At 43.0% G+C, this 26,778-nt stretch overlaps 1 protein-coding gene across 8 annotated transcripts; it reads left to right on the top strand.

Annotated features, from left to right (window-relative positions):
• Positions 14,549 to 26,510, top strand: LOC8086481. 8 transcript variants are annotated; one of them, XR_002454129.1, is made up of 17 exons: positions 14,551 to 14,928; positions 17,365 to 17,514; positions 17,641 to 17,757; positions 17,830 to 17,914; positions 18,249 to 18,357; positions 18,443 to 18,510; positions 18,636 to 18,761; positions 18,855 to 19,545; positions 19,663 to 19,966; positions 20,209 to 20,406; positions 20,500 to 20,560; positions 20,765 to 20,878; positions 21,111 to 21,224; positions 21,299 to 21,385; positions 24,778 to 24,847; positions 25,054 to 25,171; positions 26,247 to 26,498. XR_002454129.1 is itself a non-coding variant. In XM_021462985.1 (16 exons), the coding sequence occupies exons 1-15, from the start codon at positions 14,792 to 14,794 to the stop codon at positions 24,802 to 24,804; spliced, it is 2,388 nt and encodes a 795-aa protein (XP_021318660.1). In that variant the 5' UTR covers positions 14,551 to 14,791; the 3' UTR covers positions 24,805 to 24,847; positions 26,247 to 26,422. The 8 variants fall into 8 exon arrangements, 3 of the variants coding, with proteins under 3 accessions (XP_021318659.1, XP_021318660.1, XP_021318661.1); XR_002454131.1 differs by having other exon boundaries at positions 14,552 to 14,928; positions 17,868 to 17,914; positions 26,247 to 26,510; XR_002454130.1 differs by having other exon boundaries at positions 14,776 to 14,913; positions 17,868 to 17,914; positions 26,247 to 26,510.

The raw sequence follows: 26,778 nt of genomic DNA, 5'->3' as shown, positions 1-26,778 counted from the left end.
TTGGGAAGCAGCTCAGGTTGTAGCCCAGGCTATGCTGCTCAATATCTGTCAGAGGTTTGGCGATGAGCTAACACGAGGACCAGCGGCCTCCATTCCCCGTGCTGACCCAGCAGCAGCGGAGTGGAAGCAGGCTGATGGTTGTGCGTTGGTCCGAGGCAGGGGAGAGCGAGCTGAGAGTTCCATTCCTGCTATGAGTGCTATGATGGCTGTGCTCAAGCTGTTCAGTCAGCGAGAGGACACTTATGCACAGGTGATGGTGGTTGTTCGCCAGGTGTAGGAGATGCAGCAGAAGGCTGAAAAGCGTGCTCGCAAGTTTCGCAAGCAGGCTAGACTCCTGGAGCAAGCTCAGAAGGACCGCAATGACTGGGAAGACATTACGGAGTACCATAGGTAGTAGTGGGTGAAGGCCATTAGGGAGAGAGATCATAAGCAGAACCAGATGAGTCAGTTGGCTAGAGAGAGGGAGACGGTGCAGGAGCGCTTGGTGCAGGTTACTCGTGAGAGGGACACTGCACTTCGTGTGTCAGAGAACAGGCGTCGGGCATGGGAGATGCACCGGATTCAGTCGCTTGAGTGGGAGAACTATCTGCAGGATCAGATTGAGGCTGGTCTTGTGGAGATTCACCGTCTCAACAACTTGCTACACCCTATTCCTCGCCCTGTGCCTGTGTATCCAGAGGTGGGACCTCAGGTGATTGTGGCCGATGATGATGGTATGGAGGTAGATGGACCAGCAGTGGCTGCACCACCCTTGCACGAGGACGTGAAGGACAAGGAGCTTGAGCCAGTTAGCGACGAGGATGGAGAGGCGATCTTCGACGGTGACTCAGACAACGAGCCTGGAGTGTAGTGAGTAGTGGGTAGTTGTTATGTGAGGATCTTTTGTAGTTGGCAGTTAGCAGTGGTGCTTTTGTAATCATGATGTAATCCAGAACCTTGATCTTGCCTTATGTTATGTACTGTGATGGTGTAATAACTTTATGGACCCAATGTGTAACCTTATCATGTTCGATCTGTTATGACGATGTTTTCCGTTGTGGTGCATACTGCGGATGTCTATGTCATGTGTTGGATTGGTGATGTTGTTTTGTGGAATTGAATTATTGTGCCTTTTTCTGTAAAGCTATTCTCTTAAATACTTTCAGGCATAAATATAAGTTCTTCTACAGCAAATCTTGTCATCATCAATGCTCACTGACTGTATCTTTACAGATGTCTCATGGCACTCGAGGTGCAGAACAGCGTGCGAACATGAACCCACCCCCTCCTCCTCCACCACCAAATCCAGCTGAGTTGATGCAAATGATGGTGGAAAATTAGAGGATGCTCACTGAGACCATCAATCGGATGGCAAATCAGGGTGGTCGTCATGCACAAGAAGGGCCAGCACCTAATCAGTACAGTAGCTTCAAGGATTTCATGGATACAAAGCTCCCAACGTTCAGAGAGGCTGAAGAACCCCTTCAAGCTGAGGAATGGCTGAACACGGTGGAACAAAAGTTCCGCTTACTTCGGCTGACCGAGGGTTTGAAGGCCGAATATTCAGCTCACCAATTGCAGGGTTCGGCAGGCATCTGGTGGAATCAGTATCGGGAAGCTCTTCCAGCCTTGTGCTTGACTGGAATCTTTTCCGTGAAGCTTTCAAGGGGCATTTCATTCCTCCTGGTGTCATGGAGATGAAGCATACCGAGTTTATGCAGTTGACTCAGGGCAACAAAACTCTGAAGGAGTACTTGCATGCTTTCAATCATCTGTCAAGGTATGCTCCTGAGTTTGTGAACATTGAGACAAAGAAGATTGCTAGCTTCAAGCGGGGTCTTGGCCCCAAGTTGCTGAAGACTATGGGCCGCACTAAGTCTGCAACTTTCAATGAGTTTGTCAGTGATGCTCTTACTCAAGAGAACTACAACACTGTGTACACTGCGACCAAGACTCGCAAGAGGGCTTTTGAGGCCGGGGCAGGGGCATCTCAGTCCAAGGCTCTAGTGGTAGCTAAGCCCCCGTACCGTGCTCCAACTCCTAACCAGCGGTATCGCCCGCCTGTGAAGAAGAATCAGACGAAGACGGGTTTCCGTAAGGGTTACTCCATTGCTCTTCCTAGAGGTAACACGGGTCCCAGCTATGCCAAGACTCCACCTGCCAACCGTCCGTGCTGGAACTGCAATCAGACCGGGCACTGGCAGAGCAATTGTCCTTACCCTCCGAAGAAGGGCAACCAAGGGAACGTCCGCCAGGGGCGTGTTCACTACACCACTGTGGAGGCAATCCCTGCTGGTGAGGTAGTTACGGCTGGTAAGTTTCTGGTTAACCAATGTGGTGCACTTGTGCTTTTTGATTCAGGAGCATCGCATTCCTTCGTGAGTTCAGACTTTATGTCTAAGCATAATCTCAAGGCAAATACACTTGATAAGGGTAGTTATTGCATTAGTGCTGCTGGGAATGATATTTCTACCAATCAAGTGGTTTTTGGGGCAACTTTGGAAATTGGAGGCCGTTAGTTTCTTGCTGATCTGGTTGTCTTACTCGGTGTGGGTATAGATGTAATTCTGGGTATGAATTGGATGAGTGGTAACGGAGTTCTTATCGACACCACCACTCGTGTAGTGATGTTGAGAGACCCAAATACCAGAGAAGCGTTCTTAGTGCAACTTCCACGAGATATCCATGTGCGTAGTACTGTGAATGCAGTTACAGCTAAGGCCATCCAGGATATTCCGGTGGTGTGTGAGTTCCCGGATGTATTTCCTGATGATTTACCCGGGCTTCCTCCAGATCGGGATGTGGAGTTCAAAATTGAATTGATTCCAGGTACCGCTCCTATCTCTAGAAGACCTTATAGAATGCCACCAAATGAGCTAGCAGAGCTTAAGACCCAGTTGAATGAGTTGTTGAAAAAGGGTCTTATCTGTCCTAGTTCTTCTCCTTGGGGTTGTCCGGCTATCTTTGTGAAGAAGAAGGATCAATCCTTGCGCATATGTGTGGACTATCGTCCCCTGAATGCGGTGACCATCAAGAATAAATACCCTCTTCCCCGCATTGATATCTTGTTTGATCAGTTGTCTAAAGCTAAGGTATTCTCCAAGATTGATTTGCGATCTGGGTACCATCAGATCAAGATCCGTCCTGAAGATGTGCCTAAGACAGCTTTCTCGACGAGGTATGGGTTGTATGAGTATCTCGTCATGTCCTTCGGTCTTACGAATGCACCTGCTCATTTCATGTACCTCATGAACTCGGTGTTCATGCCCGAATTGGACAAGTTTGTGGTGGTCTTCATTGATGATATCCTGGTATATTCTTGTAATGAAGAGGAGCATGCAGAGCATCTGCGTGTGGTGTTGTCGCGTTTGCGTGAGCATCAGCTTTATGCAAAATTCAGCAAATGCGAGTTTTGGCTAAAAAAGTACCTTTCTTGGGCCATGTCTTATCTGAAGAAGGCATATCGGTGGATCCGGCTAAGGTTCAAGAAGTACTGGATTGGAAAGTTTCAACTTCGGTACACGAGGTTCGGAGTTTTCTCGGCTTGGCTGGGTATTATCGTCGGTTTATTCCAGAGTTTTCAAAGATATCCAAGCCTATGACTCGCCTACTTCAGAAAGATGAGAAGTTTGTGTGGACGCCTGAGTGTAAAGAGGCATTCCACAAGTTGAGGACATTGCTGACATCAGCTCCTGTCCAAGCTCAACCTGATATCGAGAAGCCCTTCGATGTCTTCTGTGATGCGTCGGGTATTGGTCTAGGCAGCGTGTTGATGCAGGAAGGTCGCGTTATTGTGTATGCCTTGCGCCAATTATGAAAACATGAGGTCAATTACCCTACTCATGACTTAGAATTGGCAGCAGTTGTTCATGCTTTGAAAATCTGGAGGCATTATTTGCTGGGTAATCTGTGCAATGTCTACACCGATCATAAGAGTCTCAAGTACATCTTCACTGAACCTGAGTTGAACATGCGACAACGGAGGTGGTTTGAGTTGATTAAAGATTATAATCTACAAGTGCACTATCATCCGGGTAAGGCGAACGTGGTTGCGGATGTCTTGAGTTGGAAAGCGTACTGTCACTCAGTTCAGGTGGAAGATCCGTTGTTGTCACACCTTATGCACCCACTTATGCTCAACCAGATTTCTCCGGAGAGTACTCTTCGCAATCGAGTCATTGAATTGCAGCAAACAGATATAGGCATCCACCATATAAAGAGGAAAATGAAAGAAGAGGAAACCAAGCATTTTCGGGTCGATGAAAACGGAATTCTTTGGTTCAAGGATCGACTAGTGGTTCCAAAAGACCGTGAGCTACGAAATCAGATCTTATCTGAAGCTCATTCATCCAAATTGTCTATCCATCCTGGTAGTAGCAAGATGTATCAGGATCTGAAACCTCTGTTTTGGTGGACAAAGATGAAAAAGGAGATCGCTCCTTTTGTCGCTCGCTGTGACAATTGTTGTCGTGTGAAGGCCGTTCACATGAAAGCCGGCTTACTTCAACCCTTGTCGATCCCTGGTTGGAAATGGGAAGAAGTCAACATGGATTTCATTGTTGGACTTCCAGCTTCTGTCAAGGGTTACGACTCTATCTGGGTGATTGTAGACCGTTTAACCAAGGTTGCTCGTTTTATTCCAGTTCGAACTGACTATCGTCCACATCAATATGCGGAGTTGTACTTCGAGCATATTGTTCATCTTTATGGTGTGCCTCGAACTATCATATCAGATCGTGGACCACGGTTCACTGCCCATTTTTGGGAATGTCTACATGAGCAGATTGGTACTCACTTAGTCCGTAGTTCGGCTTACCATCCCCAAACGGCAGGTCAAACTGAACGGGTCAACCAAATCCTAGAAGACATGTTGAGGGCATGTGCTCTCTTTTCCAAAGGTTCTTGGGTTAAATGGTTGCCATTAGCGGAGTTCTCCTACAACAATAGTTATCAGGAAAGTATCAAGATGGCTCCATTTGAAGCCCTGTATGGTCGAAAGTGTCGAACCCCGTTGAATTGGGTGGAATCCGGGGAGCGAAGGTATTATGGCATCGATTTCGTGAACGAAGCAGAGCAATAAGTCCGTACCATCCAACAACATCTGGAAGCTGCTCAAGCTCGTCAGAAAAGTTATGCTGACAAGAGAAGGAAGCCGATTGAGTTTGCAGTCAGTGACCATGTGTATCTCAAGGTGTCTCCGATGAAGGGTGTACAAAGGTTCGGAGTCAAGCGAAAGCTTGCACCTCGTTATGTGGGACCTTATCGGATTCTCGAAAGGAAAGGAGACGTAGCATACAAAGTTCAACTCCTAGTTGAACTTCGAGCTATTTTTCCTGTCTTCCACGTATCCCAATTGAAGAAGTGCCTTTGTGTTCTGGAGGAACGAGTGGAAGTTCGGGATATCAAGTTGAAGTCGGACTTGGTGTATGAAGAAAAACCTGTAGCGGTACTTGACCACAAGGAACGGGTGACTCGTAATCGTGTGGTTAAGTTCTACAAGGTGTTGTGGAGTAACCACGGGGAGGAAGATGCCACTTGGGAGACGGAGGATTATTTAAAAGAAGCTTACAAAACATTGTTCGAAAATCAGTAAGCTTTCAAATCTCGGGATGAGATTTTTGTAAGGGGGGAGGGCTGTAACACCCCAGTGTTATGGTTGCATAAATCACATGCATAACATGAGCATCATCATCTACTCAAGCATATCATGATCATCATCTACCTTGAGCTATGTCATTTTATGCAAAAATGTGATTTAAGTTGTCTAATTAGGTCTCCTAGACTTGTGTTGGTATGTACCATGCTTGTGTTTGTGCTCTATGCCTTGGAAATTTGTTTATCTATGCTTAACTCAACATTAGGAGCAATGCTCATGTTGATCACTTCTCCAAAATAATCACTTAAGTCATACTTACATAAATAGGCCCTAGGAACCTCTTTTGCTTAGGCTTTTAAAAAGTGTTTCATAAAATGCTTGCATGTCAAAACTTTCTACAGAAACGTTGTAGAAAATTTTATAAGGAACAAAAGTTGTTTTATGGCCATCTCATGAAAATGATCACATCTTGCTCAATAAGTGCTTTCAAGGCAGATTTGGGTGCTGTTTTAGTCCTGGCTTAAACAGTTTGCTCGAACGATTTTGAAAACTCCATATCGTTCAAACCAGGCCGATCTAGCTCTTGCTCCAGTTGACAATGTTGTAGAACTCAGCTAGTACTCCAACTTTGTCAACTACATCATCTCCTAACTCATGCTAGTTTGGGAGTTAATCATTGTCAAAGTAGCTCTATCAGTCGGTCATCGTTTTGTCTGAATCAGAACTGAGCTCGCCGACGTGCCCGACCGGCGGCAGAGCAACGGCGACATTTGGCATCCGTACGTCATTCCTGGCCCCGCTCGTCAGCTCCCAGCACGTGCATTACCTCCACGGCGACACCCCGGGCGAAGTGGACGCGTCCACTCGCTTCTGCCTCGCCCTCTCTCGCCAGAAACGCAGCCGCAGCGAGCTTACCGTCGCGACCTCACTCCGGCGAGCTCGTACGCGCTCCTCGATGCATTGCTGTCCACCAAACCTCGCCCACAGCTCCACCGTGAACCGCTCTCCACTCTCCACCCGCAAACTCGCCGCGAAACCCTCCGGTGAGCCGACATTCCCAACTTCCCCCAAATCGGGTCGCCGTGATCTTCTTCTCCGGCGATCTCAATGCCGAGCTCCTCAGAGCCTCTCGTCTTCTCTGGTTAGGTCCTAGAGGTGGCTTAGGTCCTTAGCAAGCGTTTGCGCCACTTGGTGGACGCTCTACCGCGCTCACCATCGCCGGACACGACGCGCAGCGCCGCCGTGTTTCCGCTGGACTTAGGCTCTCTCGTGGCCAGCTCCTTCCACCCCGTCTCAGGCCAAGCTTCGCCGTAGTCTGTTGGTGCTGTAGGAAACCCTAGGTCACGCTCTACCGGTCTGAGGGCTCCGGCGTAACGCCGAGCACCTCCGCCGAGCCGCCATGATCGACGGCGAGCCATTTCCGGTGGCTCCGCCGTGGGGAAAAAGGGGTCAATCGAGTCGCAAGGGTCTGGCGGTCACGATGGTGCCCTTGGTTTGGCCAGAGACCTCGCCGTCACGGAGAAATCGCCGGCGAGAGTCGCCTCGGCTGTGGGGAAGATGACCCTGACATGCAGGGCCCGCTGTCAGTGTCACCTCGCTTCCCTCCTTTTCTTTTATTCAAAATCTAGATTTTTGGCTTTCTTGCAAAAATCATATCTCCAGTTTCTGAGATCCAAAAATTGTGAAACCAATTTTGTGGTGTTCCTTGAGATGGCTAGTTTTTAATAAAAATACAAAATGAACCATGTTTTCTGGGAAAAATATTTATTGATTTAATCTTGTTATTCATGAGTAAATTCATATCTCTTGTTATACTCCTCCTTTTGCCATGAAATTGTTATGGTAGTCTCTGTGTGGTACTAGAAAGCTATGATAAATATTTCATGATTTTTGGAGTACTGCATCTGTGTTATATAATTTATGATTGAGATATAGCTTGTTTTCTTATTAAAATCATATTAAATAATTGATGCTTATGCTGGTGCTCTACTTTGGTGGCAAACTTGTTTATGGTATTGGTAACATGTAAATAATATGAAATCTATTGTTTAACACCATAGGCGCCATGTTTCTGAATTTATGAAATAAACACCTTGTCACATGTTAAATGCTTATTTTGAGTTTGGCATGTGCAATTGCTCTGAAATTTTTATGGTGATGTCACAATGCTATGCTTGTGCTCCTTTAATGTTTGTAGATTTTTATGAGCACTGTTGCTAAGTATCTTGTAATTGTGTCCTTTTATAGAATTAAATAGATAAATGCATTGTTATTAAATACCTAGGGGTTAACATATAATGTTCTGGTTATCTTATGTGATACTTGTGCTTATAAGCCATGTGGTTGATACTGTTTATGTTTTGGCTATGTCATCAAATAATTAATTGGTGGGTTAAAAGCTATTCTGGACATCAAGGGAGTAATTTAACTTTTGCTTAATGATAACTGGGTTTTCTGGGAAACTTGTCTAAATCAAAGTTGTTGTAAACTTTATGAACTAGCTGTGGTTAAATTTGGGATCATTTGGTCCAGTAGTTTTGAAGTTATGATCTTTCCAAGTTAGGTTCTAGAAATAGGAGTTCTCTGTTTTTCTGGGACAGAATCTGGAACTTTGTTTTTAAGGTTTGCTTAACTTATGAATCTTGCTGTGATGATTATAGATGGTTTGTAGACAATTTCATAAACTTTCCAGAATGTCCACACTCATGTTTGTTGGATCTGCCTAGCACTAGTTATGACCCGTTTACTGAGCTGTTCTTTGTGTGATGCTTGTTGTTTATAGGTTATCTTGGTAGGTTTTGGCTAAGTTAACTTGCCATCTTGTGTGAACTTGTTATAACCATTACTCCGTAAGTAAATGAGTGTCCAGTGAGTCACTTATGTTATCAAGCATTCATTCTTTTGTATGCACACCTTCTCATTCATCGAGCATGCAATAGGTGCACCGGACGCGACCGCATCGTTCGAGCTCCAGGTGAACCCCGAAGGCCAGGAGGGCAACCCGGAGGCGGAGGTCCAGCAAGCTGGACTCGAGGAGCCCGAAGAAGAGGTTGAGTGCCCTAACCACGAGCCAGCTTCGTTCGTGAAAGGCAAGCTCCAGAGCATTCTAAGTCTCCCTTTATTTTCGAAAGTTTACTTAAATATGTTATATCTATTGATGCATTAAGTATAGGAGTTGTGATGAAACCTTTGCTGCATTTTACTCAATCCTTGTCCAGATATCTTACCACTACCTGGTTATAGAGTTAGGATCGAGTAGCAGCTTAGCGATGCTTTAATCGGTAGAAGTCGGGTGATTTCCTGTCACCTGCGCGATATAGGGTTATGTCGGATCACGATGGATTATATGTGCTATCGTGGATGGAACCTGAATAAATTGACTTAAGTCGGGCGGAGTTTTGCAAAGTTGTAGTAACTCCGTCTGTGGCAGCTAAGGACCGACCGTTATACGTCCTCTTGTCATGTTGAACGCATGCCTAACACTTAGTTGGCCGGATAACTCGTTCCGACCGCGAAGCCTAGTAATATGACTCAGGCCGGAAGGTCGGCAAGTATAAAGTGCGCACTACCGGAGGAAGTGCGGGTGTGCGGGGGACCATTGGCATAAGTCCAAAGGCAGGTGAGTTAAAATTCCTGACCTCCCTGGTAGAGTGGTAGCCCTGGGAGTGCGGCGCTGATCGGAACCGCGATTCCTGAGTCACACCAAAGGTGACCCGTTGGCTCTCCGACGGGGGATGCTTGGGTGAGTGCTAGGAATAACCCTCCAGCTGGATAGGAATTCGATTCGAATCGCCGTCTCTCCCGGTTAGTGAGAATTTGACAGAGCAGCGGCAAACGTAGCATTCACTAATGAACTTGGTTCGTGATAATGATGATAGCAAGGAAGAACATATGATGAATTTGATATGGTTTTTATTGCTTGTAATAATCAAGTGAAGTGCTTTAGTACAGGTGCTAATCTAGTGGTAAGCTGATGATGATTAAATATGATGCTCTCACAACATTGTAGTATACTTTAAGCTTTTGGCAAATGATGAGTCAACCAGCTCCACTTGATATTAGCTTTGCATGATCCTTGGTGTCTTTTATGTTTTACTAGACGGGTAAGTCTAGCTGAGTACAATCCCGTACTCAGGGTTTATTCCCACCTGTTGCTGATGATATCTTTTATGATGGCTTCTGCAAGACCTATCTCCATCCCGCTGGGGATGAGGACTAACCGTTGGGCATGGTTCTCTAACAAACTCGTACCTGCTGCTTTTGGATGGATGGTGTACGACTCTGGCTATAACAAGAACTTGTGAACTGAACTTTGGAAACTGTGTGTAATTATTTTGCTTCCGCTACTTCCAACATGAGTTGTAATAACTAAGTAACTCCGATGTAGTGCCGCTTCGACGGCAATGAATGACTATGTAACATTCACTGTGTTGTGTTGAACTATTACGATCTTGGTTTGTTGCAAGTTGGTTTGAAGTCCTTAGTGATTTCAGTTGACTACCGGGATTATATGGGCTCAAGTTTGGAAACTTGATTGCTTGTCGATCGTTTCTACACTTGAACTCTTATAATTTGGTCGGTTCTGTGACACCCTACCTATGCACAGCTGCATTTGGCGGACTAGTCCTTTTGCTTCATGGAACGGATAGCCAAAAACGTCCCTGTCCAGATTGAAGACCACTACGTCCCCACTGATTTCTTGGTCATCAACATGGGAGAAGAATGCGATCCACCCATCATCTTAGGAAGACCGTTCCTCAACACTACCAAGACCATCATATAAATTGGAACAGGGGAGGTCCATTTCCGATTCCCCTTAGAGAAGGTACGCCTGCATTTCAATAGGAATTATATAATTGAAGAGGATCCCAAGAAGAATAGGTCAAAGAGAAGGTGACGCACCTGCCACTAGAAGAAAAAGAATGTTATAGACGGATGGACCTACTATGAAGGAGAGGTTTCGAGATTCGAAGATCGATACCTTGACGAGAACAACATCAAAGAGGAGGAACCAGCAGAAGAAGAGATAGTGATTCCAGACACTCTCTCCTCCAAGTTGCCATCACCTACAAGGTAGGTATGGAAACCCAAGGTAAAATCAGAATTAAATCCTGCACAGGACACAACACCTATGGCGCCATCCAATGCACCTCTCCATCAGCGAGCAATCAAGAAGGTCCTGTTCGGAGGACTTAAAATCACCAAACACCGCGCCAAGAGGTAACTTGGTATTTTTCTACATTTTCCTTTATGCATATTTACTTCTCTTAATTGCATTAGTAGTTGCATCTTTATTCTTATTGCTGCATTAGAGAAGAAAATAAATATGTTTTGCATTGTATCTATAAAAATGCTAAGCCCCATGTATTTAATTTGTGATGCAACAGGTCACATACTTTTCTACTGTGGAGGCACAAAAATAATTTTTAGCATATTTATTTCCTTGTCCGCAAACCATAAATATAAAAGCATAAAAATACATTGATCCTGCTAAAAGATAAATGGGTATAAGAAAGTTCTTGATTGTCAAGGCTTAGAGGTTTATTAGTAACACTTAATCAGTTCCATAAGCTTTATTGTCTATTTGAGCTTTATAAGCTTTAAAGAATCAAGAAGAATTAACAGGCAGAAGGACGTCTATTCCCCTGTTCAGAGTACTGTCCACATCAGACAAGTGCTATTTCTAACAGCAAGTACCCATGACACTCCAAGAGGATCAGTACGCCTTCACTACCTGTCAGCAACCTCATCAGACTATGTCAACATCGAGCTTGGAGCAGAGCAACCCCCGTATACCGAGCTAAGTATCTCTTACTTACTCATCTATCTATTCCTAGTGCGTTATGACAAGATAAAAATATGGATAACCTTAGATACCCAATAAATATTTTATCTTTCATAATTAATTTTGCTAGCTATGGAGAGATCTTAATGAATCTGTTAAAATGAACCTCTAGAATAAACTTTTATATGGAGATGATGAATAGTAGCTCTGCCATAATTCCTTGTAAGTATCTAGTTTTCAACCTTGTACTCTCCTCAGTTTTAGACACAACTGTTAAGACTTAAGATTTTGCTCTGAGCCTAAAACTTGTACGTAGCAAATGCTTGATCTAAGTCTAGGTAGTTGATGGATATGATATGGGAAGGTTTTGAGCTGTTATCAATCTTGTTCCGAGAGATGCTAGAGTTCTAGAGAACTTTATTTTGAAAATTTTAATTTGCTACATGATGAGTTCCTTTATGACAAGAGTTTAAATGCCTACCACAACCAAATACTCATGCTTGCTAGATTAGGAAAACATCCACTCATATTTCAACCTATAATCATTAAGGATAGTTAAGTTGTGTAGACCCTAAGGAACCAGTCATGCAGTTAAAGTCAATATTAGGTGATCTCCATTCTTTGATCTTAGCTACTTCTGTCCTCAGAAGTACGCAAACACTTATATCCACCATATTCACTATGTGCTACTTATGTTCCTAGAAGTATCACCCACATATACGCACTACACTCTATGATATTTCTATCCTGGAGACACATACTCATGCTGCTCCTACCTCAGAATACGCATTCCTTCATCCACCCATATATATTCCACATCTACTTAGAAAATGTTCTACTCCTACACTAGGTGGGAATACCCAAAAATATCCATTGCTATTATATCTTATTCTACTTATCCAATAAAGCTCCAGTTATTTTAGTTGATACTCCCTGATATTATCAGCGCATTGAAAGGGTTGGCTGATCTCTAAAAAAATGAGAAAAGAAAAAAAGAGGACAAAAGTCCCAATGCAAAAGAAAAGAAAGACAACCAAGTCCTTATTTTCAGATTAGGGAGGTATGTTTCCCCAAGGAGCAATTGTAGAATTAGATATTCACCATCAGTTATCACCCCTCACCATTATCACCCCTTTTATTCTTATCACTTCACTTCACTTCACTCACATGCACATATGACTTGATTGTATAATTAGTTTCTCTGGATCCACGGTTTAACTATGCAATACATGTAAGTAGGTTTGAATAATCTTTCCCACCTATGAGCTCCACATAAGCCAATTAGAAGTAGGGTGAGAGAGAGAAGGCAAATATGCCTTAGTCCTACAAATGCCATATATTCTGAGAGTAGAGAGAAGGCATACTCACTTGCCTTAGAAAGGATCCAAAAACACCACATATGAGAGACTAGAAAGTGTCATTCAAGGAAACTCTAAGTTTTATTTGAAAATCTTGCAAAAACTCCAGAATAATAGTTGATCAAAGAGTGAGTAGCATAGTGATTAACTTAACTGTTCTGTCTTTCAACTGCTCAAAACCTAAGTGATAGCTATAAGCTCCATGGTGAAATGTAATATGGGTGAGTCTTGAGTCAGAATAGTTAACTCTGATCCGGAGGAGAGTCCTTGTTTGAACGCTTGTGTACTTGTGAGGCATAAAAGTATTGTAGCAACTTCTGATCCATCACCGAGTCTATCTTTGCTCAGGGACAAGCAAAAGGTAAGTTTGTGGGAGTTTGTTGATGGTAGATAAGTACTCTTTTTAACTATCAACATAGCATGAGAAAGGACTTAAATTAGAATACTATCTAGCTATAGGGGTTATTACTAACAGAATTCCACAAGTTTTGGTGAATGTCTATTTCTACAGGGGGTTATCAGAATAAGAACAAAAAGAGGTCTACATGTTAGATTTATATAGAGAGAATACGTGAAACGTCAACTCAGGAATATTTCAAAAGGCTAGGAAAGACACCACCTGAAAAGGTGGGGCCCACCTGCCATAGGGTAGGGGCAGGCGCCCCACCCTGTCAGGGGCGACCGCCCGGGGGGCTCAGCCAATCACGGTGAACCTCACGGATCCTGCTTCCACTGACTTTAAGGATTAATCTTAAGCACACGTTTAAGTCGATTTGATCCAAGGGCTGTGGTGCTTCCTAGGGGGCTATAAATAAAGACCTTGACCTCCTAGAGGGGAATTCATTATTCTCTGAGAAGATCAACAGAAGAAGAAGACAGAGAGGGGTCCCTCGTATGGATCTGTCTCTTTCAGGTTCTTAGCCACTATCTCAATTAGATCTCTATAGTTCTTTAATTTTGAGAAATTAAAAAAATTTAATGCAAAACTGTTGGAGATACTTTTATTACATACTTAGAGCATCTCCTAGGGTTTTGCATAATTGAGTTGATATTTGTTGTTGTTTGCAAACTCCTAAAACAAAATGCAAAGTCTAAAAATAGGCCATCTTCAAGGGTTTTGCATAATTGAGTTGGCAATTAGCCAAAGTGGACCCGACCGCGATTTTTTTCTTCGCGCGCGCTCGCGATCGTCTTCCCATGCGACTTTCCTTTGCGCGCGTAAAGTCACCGCCGGTTCTCGCGTTTTCCTTACAGGTCGCGCCGCCAGTTCTTCCTGCTTCCCACCGCTCGTTGCAGGTGCCGCCGCAACGACTTGTATCAGACTCGTTGCAGGTGCCGCCGCGGTGCCAGCCTGACGGATGCGACCTGCCCAGGTTCTCGGATCCTTTTCTAGCTTTGCTCGTACATTACCGTTCCGCTCTGATAGATTGTCGATGCACTGGTTCATCAATTTTGAAATTCATGTGGAGGGCCGGTGCTTACGATGGAGTCCCTGGCGACTACGATCGGCTGCGGGCGGCGGCACGTGGAGGGCCGGAGGGTTTCTGTCGCGATCGATGGACCATATATAGCGCGAAGAAAGTCCGGGTCGCGTGGAGAACCGCGAGACGCGCGCGATCGGCCTTTTGCCAAGGCGTGCACGGCTTGGCATATATGCCAAGTTTATTCTCTCATTTGCCAAATTGCCCAAAATGCCATTGGATACCTTTTTTTTGGTTTTTGACAAATTATAAGAATGCAAAGTCAAAATGTAAAATTGTTGAAGATGCTATATTATAAGCATGGTCAATATACTGATATACCACGAAATAGACGGCTCTCATGTCCAACGCATGGAGGGTTGTGGCGCATGGAACGTGTTGGAAACTGCAAGGTAACGCGCGGACGTAGGATCCGTAGCGGATGGCGATCTGTCATCGACTGCTCTCTGCCATCGCTGAGGTGAAGGTAGAGGATCTCGTTCCGCTAGACCCGACGGAGCCGAGCGACGGTTCCTTTGCGGCGGCGGCGACCTCGAGCTGAGGGCAGCGAGAAGGCAGGGACAACTCGATCTCCCTTAGCTGGCTAGACCCGATGGAGCCGAGGGTTCCTTGCGGCGACGGCGGCCCCGAGCTGAGAGGCACGAGAAGGCATCGACGGGAGGGCGAGCGAATCCACGTCCTCGATCCTCGAATTCTAGAGCCTCAGCGACAAAGGTCGAATCCATTCAGGCATCCTCCACTCACCTTCTTCTATCTCTATCTCCTTGTATTTTGTTCTTTATTTTTTCTGCAGTTGTTCTTCTAGCGCATCGATAGATCTAGTATGTCCATGTCGATGTTCTGCTAGTCCATTCAGATCCCGTCGGAGGCACCAACCTCCTTGAATTGTCCTTGGGATAGAGAGGATTTCTTTGCTTCTTGCGTCCTGTACCTAGATGTGTGATATCAGCTGGCTGTCATATATTTCAGGTTTGAATGTGAGCCTCCGTTTCATAGGTGCTTTCATCATTTTACTAGCTTTCTGCACATTTCAATTACTCGCTCAAAGAAATCTCGGTAACTGAACATCTGAAAAGAAGTCTTGAATGGCTGCTGATGAGTGTTCATAGGTTAATTTGCTTCTACAGATTGGGGTATCCAGGGTTAATTACTCCTATCAACATATATACATGCATGCGATGCCATCGTCATCCTCTTTAATTACCCAAACCGAATCCATTGGCTCAGGGCATGGAATCGTGGCTGCATTCTTCAATTCCTTGTAGCTAGCAGATTCTTTTTTCTCAGCTAATTTCTCTATTTTGGTTTGATGACTATTCTGTGCTTTGTCAAGTAGCCGACAAACCATTTCTATAACCCTAGGTAGCTAGAGTGAGCCTGCTTATATATATATATATACTTCAAATGAAACAATTTTGAATACAAAGTTTTTAGAGATCATCAAGATCTACATTTGATACATTGTCCATTTTTCCATTTGGATAAATTTTAGCCAATCCTAGGCACATGTTTAAAATCCAAGACGGGTTTTGGTCAAACTTGATCAAATGACAAACTAAATTACTTAAAATGAAAAACATTTGAATACCAAGTTGTTAGAGATCATCAAGATCCCTCTCGTGTCATCATACATGGTAGGCCAGTAGAATCCACTTTGCCAAATTTTGGCATGGGTTCTAAATGCTCCGTAATGGCCTCCGTACTCTGCTCTGTGACACTTTTCCATGATCTGCATAGCTTCATTCATGGGCACACACCGCCTTAATACACCGTCCTGACAGAAGAGGGGGGTGAAACCCTAGAGGGGGGCGCCGGCTAGCTCCGTTCTCAATCGTTCTTGCGTTATCACGATCATAGCAACAAGCCGTGTTGTTTAGTGCGCTCTGTCTAAGCTTTTCTTTTGATTGTCGTTTGTTCTTAGTCTCTTGCTATCATTAGCCACATATATCTTCACTTTTTTTAAAACAGTTGACCAAATGGTGATATATGTCAGAAATATAATGTTTTGACAATCTAATGTGTCTCTAAAAACTCCATTCGTTCCTCTCCGTCTGTAGCCTTAAGCCCTTAAGCATGAAATTGAAAGATCAACTGAACATCCTCTTTTGATAAGAGATGTCATGCTTCTTGATCATCTCTCTCTGTTGCTTGCCACAAGCGGGCATAGAGCACCCTGCAATGCCTTGGTTCATTAATACTGTTGGCTGATATCTTTTTTTTCCAAAAACCTCTCCCGCATACCAGAAACTAAACATATGTTGTTCAGCAAGTGCCTGCCATTTATGAGCTCATGAATAATACTTGTTTTTAGCACAAGCATTGTTTTTGGTATCAGGATAATATACATGTGCTTTCTTCCATTTACATACTTCACTTATACTGGATCTGTCCAAATTCAAATATATGAAAATGATGATACTGCTGTGTATTGTGTCTCAACCATATATGTTAACCATCTCCATATCCTATAACTATAACACATGCATAAATGCTTTGAGAAGAAGAATGAACATGCATAAATCAATTTCAGAGCTCAGCTTTTATGTCCCTCAGTTACCAGTTAAATTAGTCCATCCAGTCACAAGGAGTAATGGACATAGACATTGAGCTGTGCAGTTTGTGAGAGCTTTTATGTGTATATAAGGTTTAGTGAGAACAGAGAGACCTTATATAAAGATCCTTGCCTCTAGTTTTTTTTCTAGGCTATGAAACAATACTTTGTGCTTTATGACTGATGAAAGAAGTGAATAAGCTTGGAACACAATCAAACACAAGTCAGTTGGTTGAAAAACTTGTGCTAAAGCGGCCCAAGCTATTCCAGATACAACCCATGTCTTAGCTGCCCAGTAATTCAATTCAGTTTCTAGTCGTCCAGCACCTAGTCGTCTGACTAATTGTGATTAGTCAATGACTAATCGGGTAATCAGAAAACTAGTCACCGTAATCCAGTCGTACCCCCTAGTTGAGTTCGGGCTACCGATTAGGATGACTAGTCACGATCAATTGCGAGTAGTCAGACGAATTGATAACACTGTTCTCTCTTAATGAAATGATGCACAATTCTCTTGTGCGTAGAGAAAAACAGTTAATTAATATTGATAGCTGTATTGTTTCAAATATGTTCTTTTGTTAAAATTAACTTCTGTCTTTTTTGGGCTTGATCAGGAACATCTTTCATCTATTAACTCAACGAGAGGTCTCACCTCGAACGAAACACCACGCCAAAAGAATATGGAATAAGTCTCCAAAATACGATCCTGATTTAATTGAGTTAAGGTTTGCCGATGCAGATGCTAAACTTGATATTTTTTCTTGGTAAGGAAAGTTTGTTTTATGATGTTTAAGAACAGTCCATAATATATCAACTACTGAATCACATGTGAGTCTGTTCACATCTGTGTTTTTTTTTTGACTGATTCGATTAAATCTCACTGTGTACAGGGCAGAATCACAGTCCCTGCATCGCTGGACTGCCAAGTATTGCCCTCTTTTGCCACCTCCTAGGTCAACTATTGCAGCTGCTTTCAGTCCAGATGGAAAAACACTTGCGTCCACACAGTAAGTTTATTGACTCACTGTATAACAAACGGAACTGAAAGACGTGCCAGCTAACTCAATCTGTTTTCTCAGTGGTGACCATACTGTGAAAATAATTGACTGCCATACAGGGAAATGTTTGAAGGTTTTGAGTGGACATCGACGCACTCCTTGGGTGGTATGTCTATCATACCGGCATATTTTTTTTCTAGTGTATTTAGATTAGCACCATGTGCTTCAAGCTCTTGCAAAGAAATGAATCTAGTTATAGTGTGTTTTTCAATTTTTCAATAATGGTATGGCTAGAACATTAATTTTATAATTTCTCTTTCCATATTATATTTGTTACTTGGTGACATGACAATCTTGCAAGTTGACAGCTTTTTTTTTATTACAATAATAGATGAAATGATCTCTTTGAACTTTCTTTGCATCCCACTACATTCTGACATCCTGACATCCTGGCTAGCGGAAGTTTGGATCATGAAATTTAAGCTGCTAACTTATTGCAGGTCAGGTACCATCCATTACATTCTGACATCCTGGCTAGCGGAAGTTTGGATCATGAAGTTCGTCTATGGGATGCTAATACGTCAGACTGTATTGGATCACAAGACTTCCGTATTTTCTCTCAGAAGACTCCTTGCATTCTATTCATAACCAATTTGGAGAACAACTTAACTTATATTTGATGTTCCTCTGGCAGATCGGCCAATTGCATCCATTGCATTTCATGGAAGAGGGGAGATTCTGGCAGTTGCATCAGGTCACAAAGTGAGACTTGCTGTGTTGACCTTGAAAAGCAAGAAGAAAATAAAGTTTTTCTATACTGTTTAATAGAGACAGTTAACATATACCATACACTAATGCCTAAATCAATTTGTAATTTTCTGTGTCAGTTGTACATATGGAACTACAATAAGAGAGATGACACTTCTTTCCCTGCCATCATACTAAAAACCCGCCGTTCGTTGAGAGCTGTGCATTTTCACCCGCATGGGGCTCCATATCTTCTGACAGCAGAGGTAGAAATATAGAATACCCTGAGGTCTGCACTTATGCTTTCCCTTCAATTTTTCATGTTTGCTGTATGGACTTACGCATAACTTCAATTTCAGGTTAATAATATAGAGTCTGCAGACTCACCCCTGACACTGGCAAGATCCTCTGGATATTCAAATTACCCTTCAGCCCTGCTGGTGACAAACACTAATTCTAGATTCTGTCCACTTCCTGAGTCCAATGTGATGTCACCTTGCTTATTGTGGCCTGCATACCTCAGAGATGATGGAATTTTGCATGTGCTTGGCAATGACAGTAGTTCAACCATTGTGCAGCAGAGATCATCATTAGTTCAACCTTCCGCATCAGATACCGCAAATGTACAGCTTGAACAGTTTGCTACCCCTATGGATGTATGTCCTGGAGAGCCAACTTCATCTAATGACATATCAGATGCAGTCACTGTGCCTACTTCAAATGGAATTGAAATGCGTGGTGCTGGCAGCCAGTCTAACTCAAGACTGCAGGGCGGCAGCTATATTAGTAATCTTGAGAGGTTCAGTGCTAGAGATGATTTGCAAGTGTCTTCCCTGAGCAGCACTGAGCCAATCCCATCAACAGCTGGGCTTTCAGGATCTGTTTTACGCCGTGCTATGCCACTGAATATGCTCCTCACTGGTGGATTAGATGTTCAAATGTTCCTAAGAAATATAGGAAGTGGACAACAGGATCATTCTCTCTTCGGCGACTCACATAACTGGGAGGTGCCATTTGTGCAGGGTTTTTTGATGGCCCAAAACCATACAGGTTTGCACCCTGCACTTGTGAACAATAATGTCCTTGTAGACCTATCTATTGCTGGTACTGCAGGGACTAATAACTTGACTAGGGAATCACCACACATGCATAACTTTGGATGTCCAGGTGCTTCATCATCGATTCCCCTTACTGCTGGCAGTTCTAGGGGACTGGGACCAAATCGACGCTATGCCTCACGCTCTGTACCTGGGGTTGGGAGTTTGCTCCTAGGTCCTCAAATTGACGAAGCTGAAGCTCATGCTGCTTCGCTAGGTGCTGGTTCAGAAATCACTGCGTCAATGCTTGCTCCTGGTACTGAATTGCCTTGTACAGTGAAACTCAGAATATGGCGGCATGATATCAAGGAACCATGTGTTCCTTTAGAACCTGAGGCATGCCGTCTGACGATTTCTCATGCCGTTCTTTGCAGGTGCTTCACATTGATTTCATTTCTTCTTAATTCCATTTTGGTAATATCAAAACTGTTATTTCTATTGTAACTAATTGTAATAAGCACAAGCTCCAGGCCTGTTTCACTGTAAAACAATTGTGAATAAATTGCTCTGTTGCGTTTGCATATATGTTTTATCATATGTGAATTGTACCTGTATTGCATCTTGAGCTTCAGCAGGGAATTGTGACTTCCTTACTTTGAACTTACCAATTTTGCAGTGAAATGGGTGCCCATTTTTCCCCATGTGGACGATTTCTGGTAGCCTGCGTTGCATGTTTGTTGCCTCAAACAGAAGGCGACCATGGTAGCCAATTGCCTGTGCCTTATGAAGGGGCTGGATCATCACCAACTCGTCACCCGCTTCCCTCTCACCGAGTTATTTATGAGCTTCGGGTTTATTCGCTTGAGGAGGAGACGTACTTTTTCTCTTGATTGTCTTTTATTTTTTATATACTAGGTTACTGTTTGTGAACAGCCCACATATCTCAAAACTGGTAATACCTTTGCAGATTTGGGGATATTCTTGCTTCCAGAGCAATAAGGGCAGCACATTGCTTAACTTCCATTCAGGTTTTCTTCAGTTATTTGTGTTTCTTTGCATTTTTATATGTCAATAGCAACCTTTTATCATGTTTGTGACCTGTCACTTGTTTGGGACTCACTCTGTAACTGTTTTTTTTTTTGTTTCAAAAAGCAATTAGGAGCTGAGTCTGATGGATCTTACATTTCTGCAGTCCTCATAGTTGAATTGGATCTGTCTCTCTTTTGATGCAGTTCTCACCTACATCCGAACACATACTTTTGGCATATGGTCGTCGTCATAGCTCGCTCCTTAGGAGCATAGTTGTGGAAGGAGAAAATGGGATTCCTGTATATACTATTTTGGAGGTAGATATGACAATCATATTCCAATTTCCAAATCATAGTTTGATTGGTAACTGATATCATATTAATTATTGTATGGGGGATGGTGACAGTGGTGGTTCTGCAGTTGCATGATACTCTCTGATACTTGGGATTCAAAATGACTTGCTTATTATCCCCCACAACTACTAATATTGTATACTTTGTGTACAATGTAAACCAAATTATCAATTTTTTTTTTCATTTATTACTTTAGGTATACAGAGTTTCAGATATGGAGCTTGTGAGAGTGCTTCCTAGCGCTGAAGATGAAGTCAATGTTGCATGCTTTCATCCTTCACCAGGAGGTGGCCTTGTTTATGGGACTAAGGTGGGTAGAAAATTATTCAAAAACAAAAAAAGTATGGCAGATTGCTAATGCTTTCATTGTGGTGAACTATATAGGAAGGGAAGCTCAGGATCCTTCAGCACAATGGCGCAGACATGACAAACATGGGGGTGGGTTGCTTCATTGAGGAAAATATGGTTGAGGTAGCGAGTTTTTTCCTTGTTTAGTCACTGCCATTTATTACTCAACCTGCTTTCTTTGCTATGTCAAGACATTTCCATGTTTATTAAGATGATTTTTGAGACACTTCAGTTGAGTGGGGCCTCAAGCGTATCTTCCATCTACAAACTCTGCAGGCCTGCACCCTCGCCCCCTTTACCTTTGCAATCCTACCCCCAAACAGTGTTATCAGGTTGTCTGAATGGCAATTAATCGTCCTGATTGGTACCCAGCACTCGATTAGGCACTCTGACTCGATTAGAGCAATCAGAAACCTGGTTGTTCGATTAATCATCGACTAGTCACAATTAATCGTCTGACCCTGACCGACTAGACATCAAAAAGGCAGATGGGCTGCTTCAGCTTACTGGGCTAGCTCTGTTTGGGCCAAGCCCATTAGGGTTTCTTTCCTATATCTCTCCGACTCTTTCCCTCACCTCCTCACACCGTGAAACAAGGTTATTTAGGCGGTAAGGCGAGGTGTAATGAGGTACCCCCTTCCTGAGGCCTAGGCGTTTGTGGCGCGCGGCGAGGTGACGCCATACGAACATCTTAATATATAATGCCACTATAATTTATAGAAGCAAAGTATACATAACAGCTTAATTACTAATGACATAACACCCAACCCTTAGCTCTCATCTCAATATCCATCATCAGCAAAGTCATTGGCATTGTTAGCAGCGTCCAAGCATTGTTCAATCTTTTTCCTTAGTTCAGTGCCAGCCTCTGCCCAGTATATACAGTCCAATCCAACTATCCAAGCCAAGGAGCAAACAACAAAACAGAGGAAAGAGGGGGAGGAAGGGAAAAGGCATACTTGTGCTCTGAACCGCTCATACCACTGGCAGGGAGGCAGAGCAGAGGAGTTACTAATGGTGGAGTCGCGAATCAAAGAACAGAAGGGGTAGGGGGCGTCGATTGGAGCAAGCAGGGGACTGCTGTTAGCTTCTGGTTCGCCCGCTGCCTGGCTTCCAGGATCTCCTGCAGCCCTCTTCCCTCTACCTCTCTCCTCTCTTTCCCTCCCCCTCTTCTCTTTCAATTCGTAAGGATTCCAGTTGCGCGTGTGCTCGCGGGAGTGAGAGGTAAAATCGCGTGACTCCCTCTCTTTCCCATGCTCTCTTTCCCCGTGGGCACGATTTACTCTCTTCCCGTGTGATGCGCAAGATTCCTGCACCCCCCCTTTCTTTCCCACGCGATGCGCAAGATTCCCGCTCGCCTCCTCTCTTTCCTACATGCGTGCGTGCGAGGCTCCCTCTCTTTCCCACACACGGTGCCTTTTCCTCTTGTGCATGCGGAGTCCACCTGATGCCTAGGTGATGCCTTGGTCCCTGAAGCGACGCCATATGCAGCAATGTTGCGGTGAGCTCGACGCACCGGTTCGAAAACCGCCCGGATGCCTAGGCGATGCCTTTATATCCTTGCCGTGAAACCTTCAGCTGTTGGCTGCAAAGTTGCTGTGCACGTGCAACAGCTGCTCTCTTCCCTTCCTTCTGGTTCCCAGCTGCCCGTCCGTGCATCTTCCCTGCTCTTCCTCGTCCCTCCTGCTGTAGGGCAGCAAGGGTCAAGGGAAGGTCGCGGGTGTGCAGGACACAAGGAAGCTCGCCAATTCTCTTCCCCATCTGCAGGTCCAAGGGAGCATGAAGATGAGCTCATCAGTTGCATCAGCTGCTGCTTGTTCAGCATCCTCAGCATCTCCAGATGTTGCATACTTTATAGAAAAGGCTATAGCAACACAAGAATATGGAGTTCTGGACATTCCAACTAACAGGAAATATAGTCTTGATGCTTGATCCCTACTATATATAAGTATATAGTATATGGTATATATGCCCTGGTATATACAGGACGATTATGTAGACGACTAGAATGACCAGGGTCAACTAGTCGCCTTGGTCGTCGACTAATTGTCCTGGTTGGTACCAGGGCAACTAGTGATGATTAGCCAATTTAATAACCTTGCCCCCAAGGTCGTTTCTGTTTTCCTCTTTGAATTCAAATGTATCCGTGTGCCAGTGGTCAAAACAAAACCACCTAATAACTCTAAAAAAATACACCATACATTATGCATCCGCTTATGTGCACATGTTGTGGAACCATTCCACAGCCAACTGATTGGCACCTGCGTCTTGATCAGTCATGTATTGGTTAGGTGTTCGATGAGCCGGTATTACCGCATGGTTCCTTCTTTTTGTGTTTGTGCAGTAATTGAAGAGTTTGGTGCCTTGGTTCATTTGGTTGTATTTTGTGAGGGAGAGAGGGAGGGAGGTTTGAGCTATAAGATGTGACATGGAAGCCATGGTGTTCAATACTAAAAATGTTTTCTCAAATCTCAAGAGACCAGATGCCTGGATTTGGTCTGCATTTGGTTTACTTCTAAGCAAGACTTCCGTCCCATCAGCATCCAGTGCAGATTTTGGAAGTGCAAATTTTGCCATACATCAACAGGACCTATCTACCTGTCTGCCCATCTACAGAATTTTAGTAATGCCACTAATTGCTTTAATCATCTTTTCAGCCTGCTCTGTATGTTTGGAGCAAGCTGGAGTGTTTCCCCCTTTTCTAAGACACCCTGGTGCCAGATCTAATTTGTTTCTTGAGCTTGGCTTGGATTATAGAAACATTAAAATAAATGTGAGTCAAGGTTTTAGTGATGTTTTATTGATTTTATCCAACTTTGCTCGGTGATCAAAGGTGCCTGGATACTACATGTTTCCTTGGGATATGTCCAAGCTTTTAATGACCTTATACTAATGGTTTTGACAAACCCTGAGAATTATAGTTCTGCCTGCTGTTGACTCGAGCAAAGCAAATGCTAGATACAATTACTCTTGTTTCAGTCTTGGGCTTATCATCCACGCCTTCCTGTAGTGGTGATTAGACTTGTGATGAGAGGGATTGGCCAAAATTGACTTGGGAGGCAGTTGTCAAATTAGATTTAGAGATCTTATCCCAAGAAATGCCATTGGATATATTCAGTTTATTGAACTACATTATTAGCAAGTGCCATTACTACTAATTTATTACCAGTACCAGTATATATTTCTATTTTTACTGCATTTATACTCTTAATAGCCTGCCTGTTGGGACTCATCTCTGGCCTGCCTCTGCTTGGGAGTTGACTAATGGCCTTGCTGCTCTTGGGTTCATCTGCCTCTTGCTGTGTTTCATCTCTAGTCTGCCTCTGATTCTGAGTTGTGGATAATGGCTTTGCAGCTTTTGTTGTTTAACTTCGTTTCATGAAATATTCTCTACTTTTTTTCTCCTTACCTGGTTCAGTTTCAATCACTAGGGATGCATTTAGGCACGTTCATATCCACTTTTGCAAATGTGATATGGAAATATGTAATATGTTTCTTATGTTCTTTGTTTTCAGATCCAGAGGTATGCATTAGAATGCTGAAGAAGCTTGGCCACATCATGTGATTTTTAGGCTTACTTCCATGGTAATTTCTGAGCCGTAATTTTTTAATCTCTATTATCTTTTATGCTGTCATGGCTGCATTGTTGGCCTCAAACATTCTGGTTGGATTTGTCATTAGCTGTTCATTACTTTTGTTGGCAAGAAGCTCAATGATTTCTATAAATTAAACTTAGGGGGAAGTAATAGACTTGGTTGTTGATCTGAAAGCATGATTGTTTGCCATTACAGGAAGTTTTCTATGCAGGCTTCATCTGTGTGATCCTCTAAGGGAAAACATTAGATCCATCTCCAACTAGATTATGACAGATAATTCTCAATGAGTTCATTTCAAGTGCCTTGGGGATTGGTATGTGATTGCTTGCACATTAGGATTAACTAATATTCCTGGTATGGATGTAATATCCTTTTTGTTCAGCTTCTAGCTACAAGGGATCTGAGTATCGTAATCTGTTTTTATATACAGTAGGATAATCAAAGTAATTAATGCTGTAGGAACATTGACATCCAATTTACTAATTGCGCAAACCTGTCTTTACAAGCACTGTCAGCTCTTAGTCTTAGTGGTGATCAATTTCAGTTTCTTAATCCTCTTCCTGGTTTCTGTGCACCTCTGAAAAGCACTTATGAAAAGGATTGGGTTATTGCAACAACTTGCTTGAGCAAGCTGCTCTTCAAATTTCTTTCTTGGTTCAGGAGCCTTGAATATTTAGTCCAGTTTTGCTTTGTTTTTCGTTCAATCCTTTGGAGCACCTTTGCAACCTTTGAGCATCCTTGTCTGCCTTACATTTTTGAGCTTATGTTGGCTTCATGTCAAATGATCCCCAGTCCCCACGTCCTCAACACGCACCCCCCCCCCCCAAAAAAAAAGAAATAAAAAAAATAATAATAATAATTGTTGCCTTGCTGTTTTAGTCCTGGGTTCTAAACTTTTAATTGACCTTTTATGCAGTATATACCATGTTTCTCAGCTCTTTATGAAGTTCTTGGGCTAAATTTGATTTCAACTGAGGGGTTATGGTTCTATACCAGCTTCTAAAATCTTTGAGAATTTTTTGCATTTTTTTGTGCTAACTGTACTATTTATGGTTAAGCCTGTTGAGATTAATCATTTTTGTTTGGGTAAAAATGGATATGGACATAATATCTTGTGTGCATTTTTAATGGAAAATTGTTTTCCTAACCTTGGGGAAATGATTCTAGTGCCTTGCTTCATAAAATGTTCTGCATTTAGTGCATGTTGTATGGACACTAAAATTACATTTGAACTACAGGTGTAAGCAGAACCCAGCAAAAGAATGTTTTATCATAGCCTCTAGAATATATTTTCTTTTGTTAAAAAAAGAATATATATATATATATATATTTATTTATTTTTTGCACAAGAATGATTCTAATTCCTTGCTATTTGCTACTTGATTTAGGTCTGTGCAGAGGCGGTAGGAGATGTAAATCTACATGGCCATCGTCGTGGCTGCCATCACGATGCTGTAATTATACCTTTGTACATGTATATTCCGATCAGCTTAACTCGTTTGCTGTTGTATTTCAGAAAGGGTACGGTGCTAATCCGTTTAAAATCAAAGTTCCTTTTGCTGTATACTTTAGCTATCCTTACTACTGTCGATGATGCAAAAATTTACTCAGGCGAATGGAATTGTCTGGGTTTGCTTTTACACTTGTGAAAACCGTGTGTTTTTTTTTTCTGTTCTCTTCTGGTGTGAGTGTAACGATTCAACGTTTGGAGTTTCTATTTTAACTGTATTTTACATGAAATGCTACCTCAAAAGCATGAGACGTCTACAAGGGCTGGTTGCTAGAATGCCGTGCTATGTCATTAAAGTTTTTTTTTTCATTTCTACCCTGGTGGAAGATTATTAGATGCAGCAGTCTCAACTGAACGTGTTATATTTAAATCACTTTTTTTTTTAATTTCTTTCCTAGTGGAAGATTATT

Source organism: Sorghum bicolor, chromosome 6 (genome assembly GCF_000003195.3).
Source record: "Sorghum bicolor cultivar BTx623 chromosome 6, Sorghum_bicolor_NCBIv3, whole genome shotgun sequence".
Classification (NCBI taxonomy): Eukaryota; Viridiplantae; Streptophyta; class Magnoliopsida; order Poales; family Poaceae; genus Sorghum; species Sorghum bicolor.
The sequence above is the reverse complement of the archived record's forward strand: the minus strand, read 5'-3'. Positions and strand labels throughout refer to the sequence as shown.

Bases quoted from the DNA above. Each gene is read 5' to 3' on its own strand.
- LOC8086481 (XM_021462984.1), top strand. From the start codon at position 14,792: ATGGAGCCGAGGGTTCCTTGCGGCGACGGCGGCCCCGAGCTGAGAGGC. The intron at 17,758-17,829 runs GTAAGTTTATTG...CTGTTTTCTCAG, and splicing joins AAAACACTTGCGTCCACACA to TGGTGACCATACTGTGAAAA. The intron at 20,407-20,499 runs GTACTTTTTCTC...ATACCTTTGCAG, and splicing joins TATTCGCTTGAGGAGGAGAC to ATTTGGGGATATTCTTGCTT.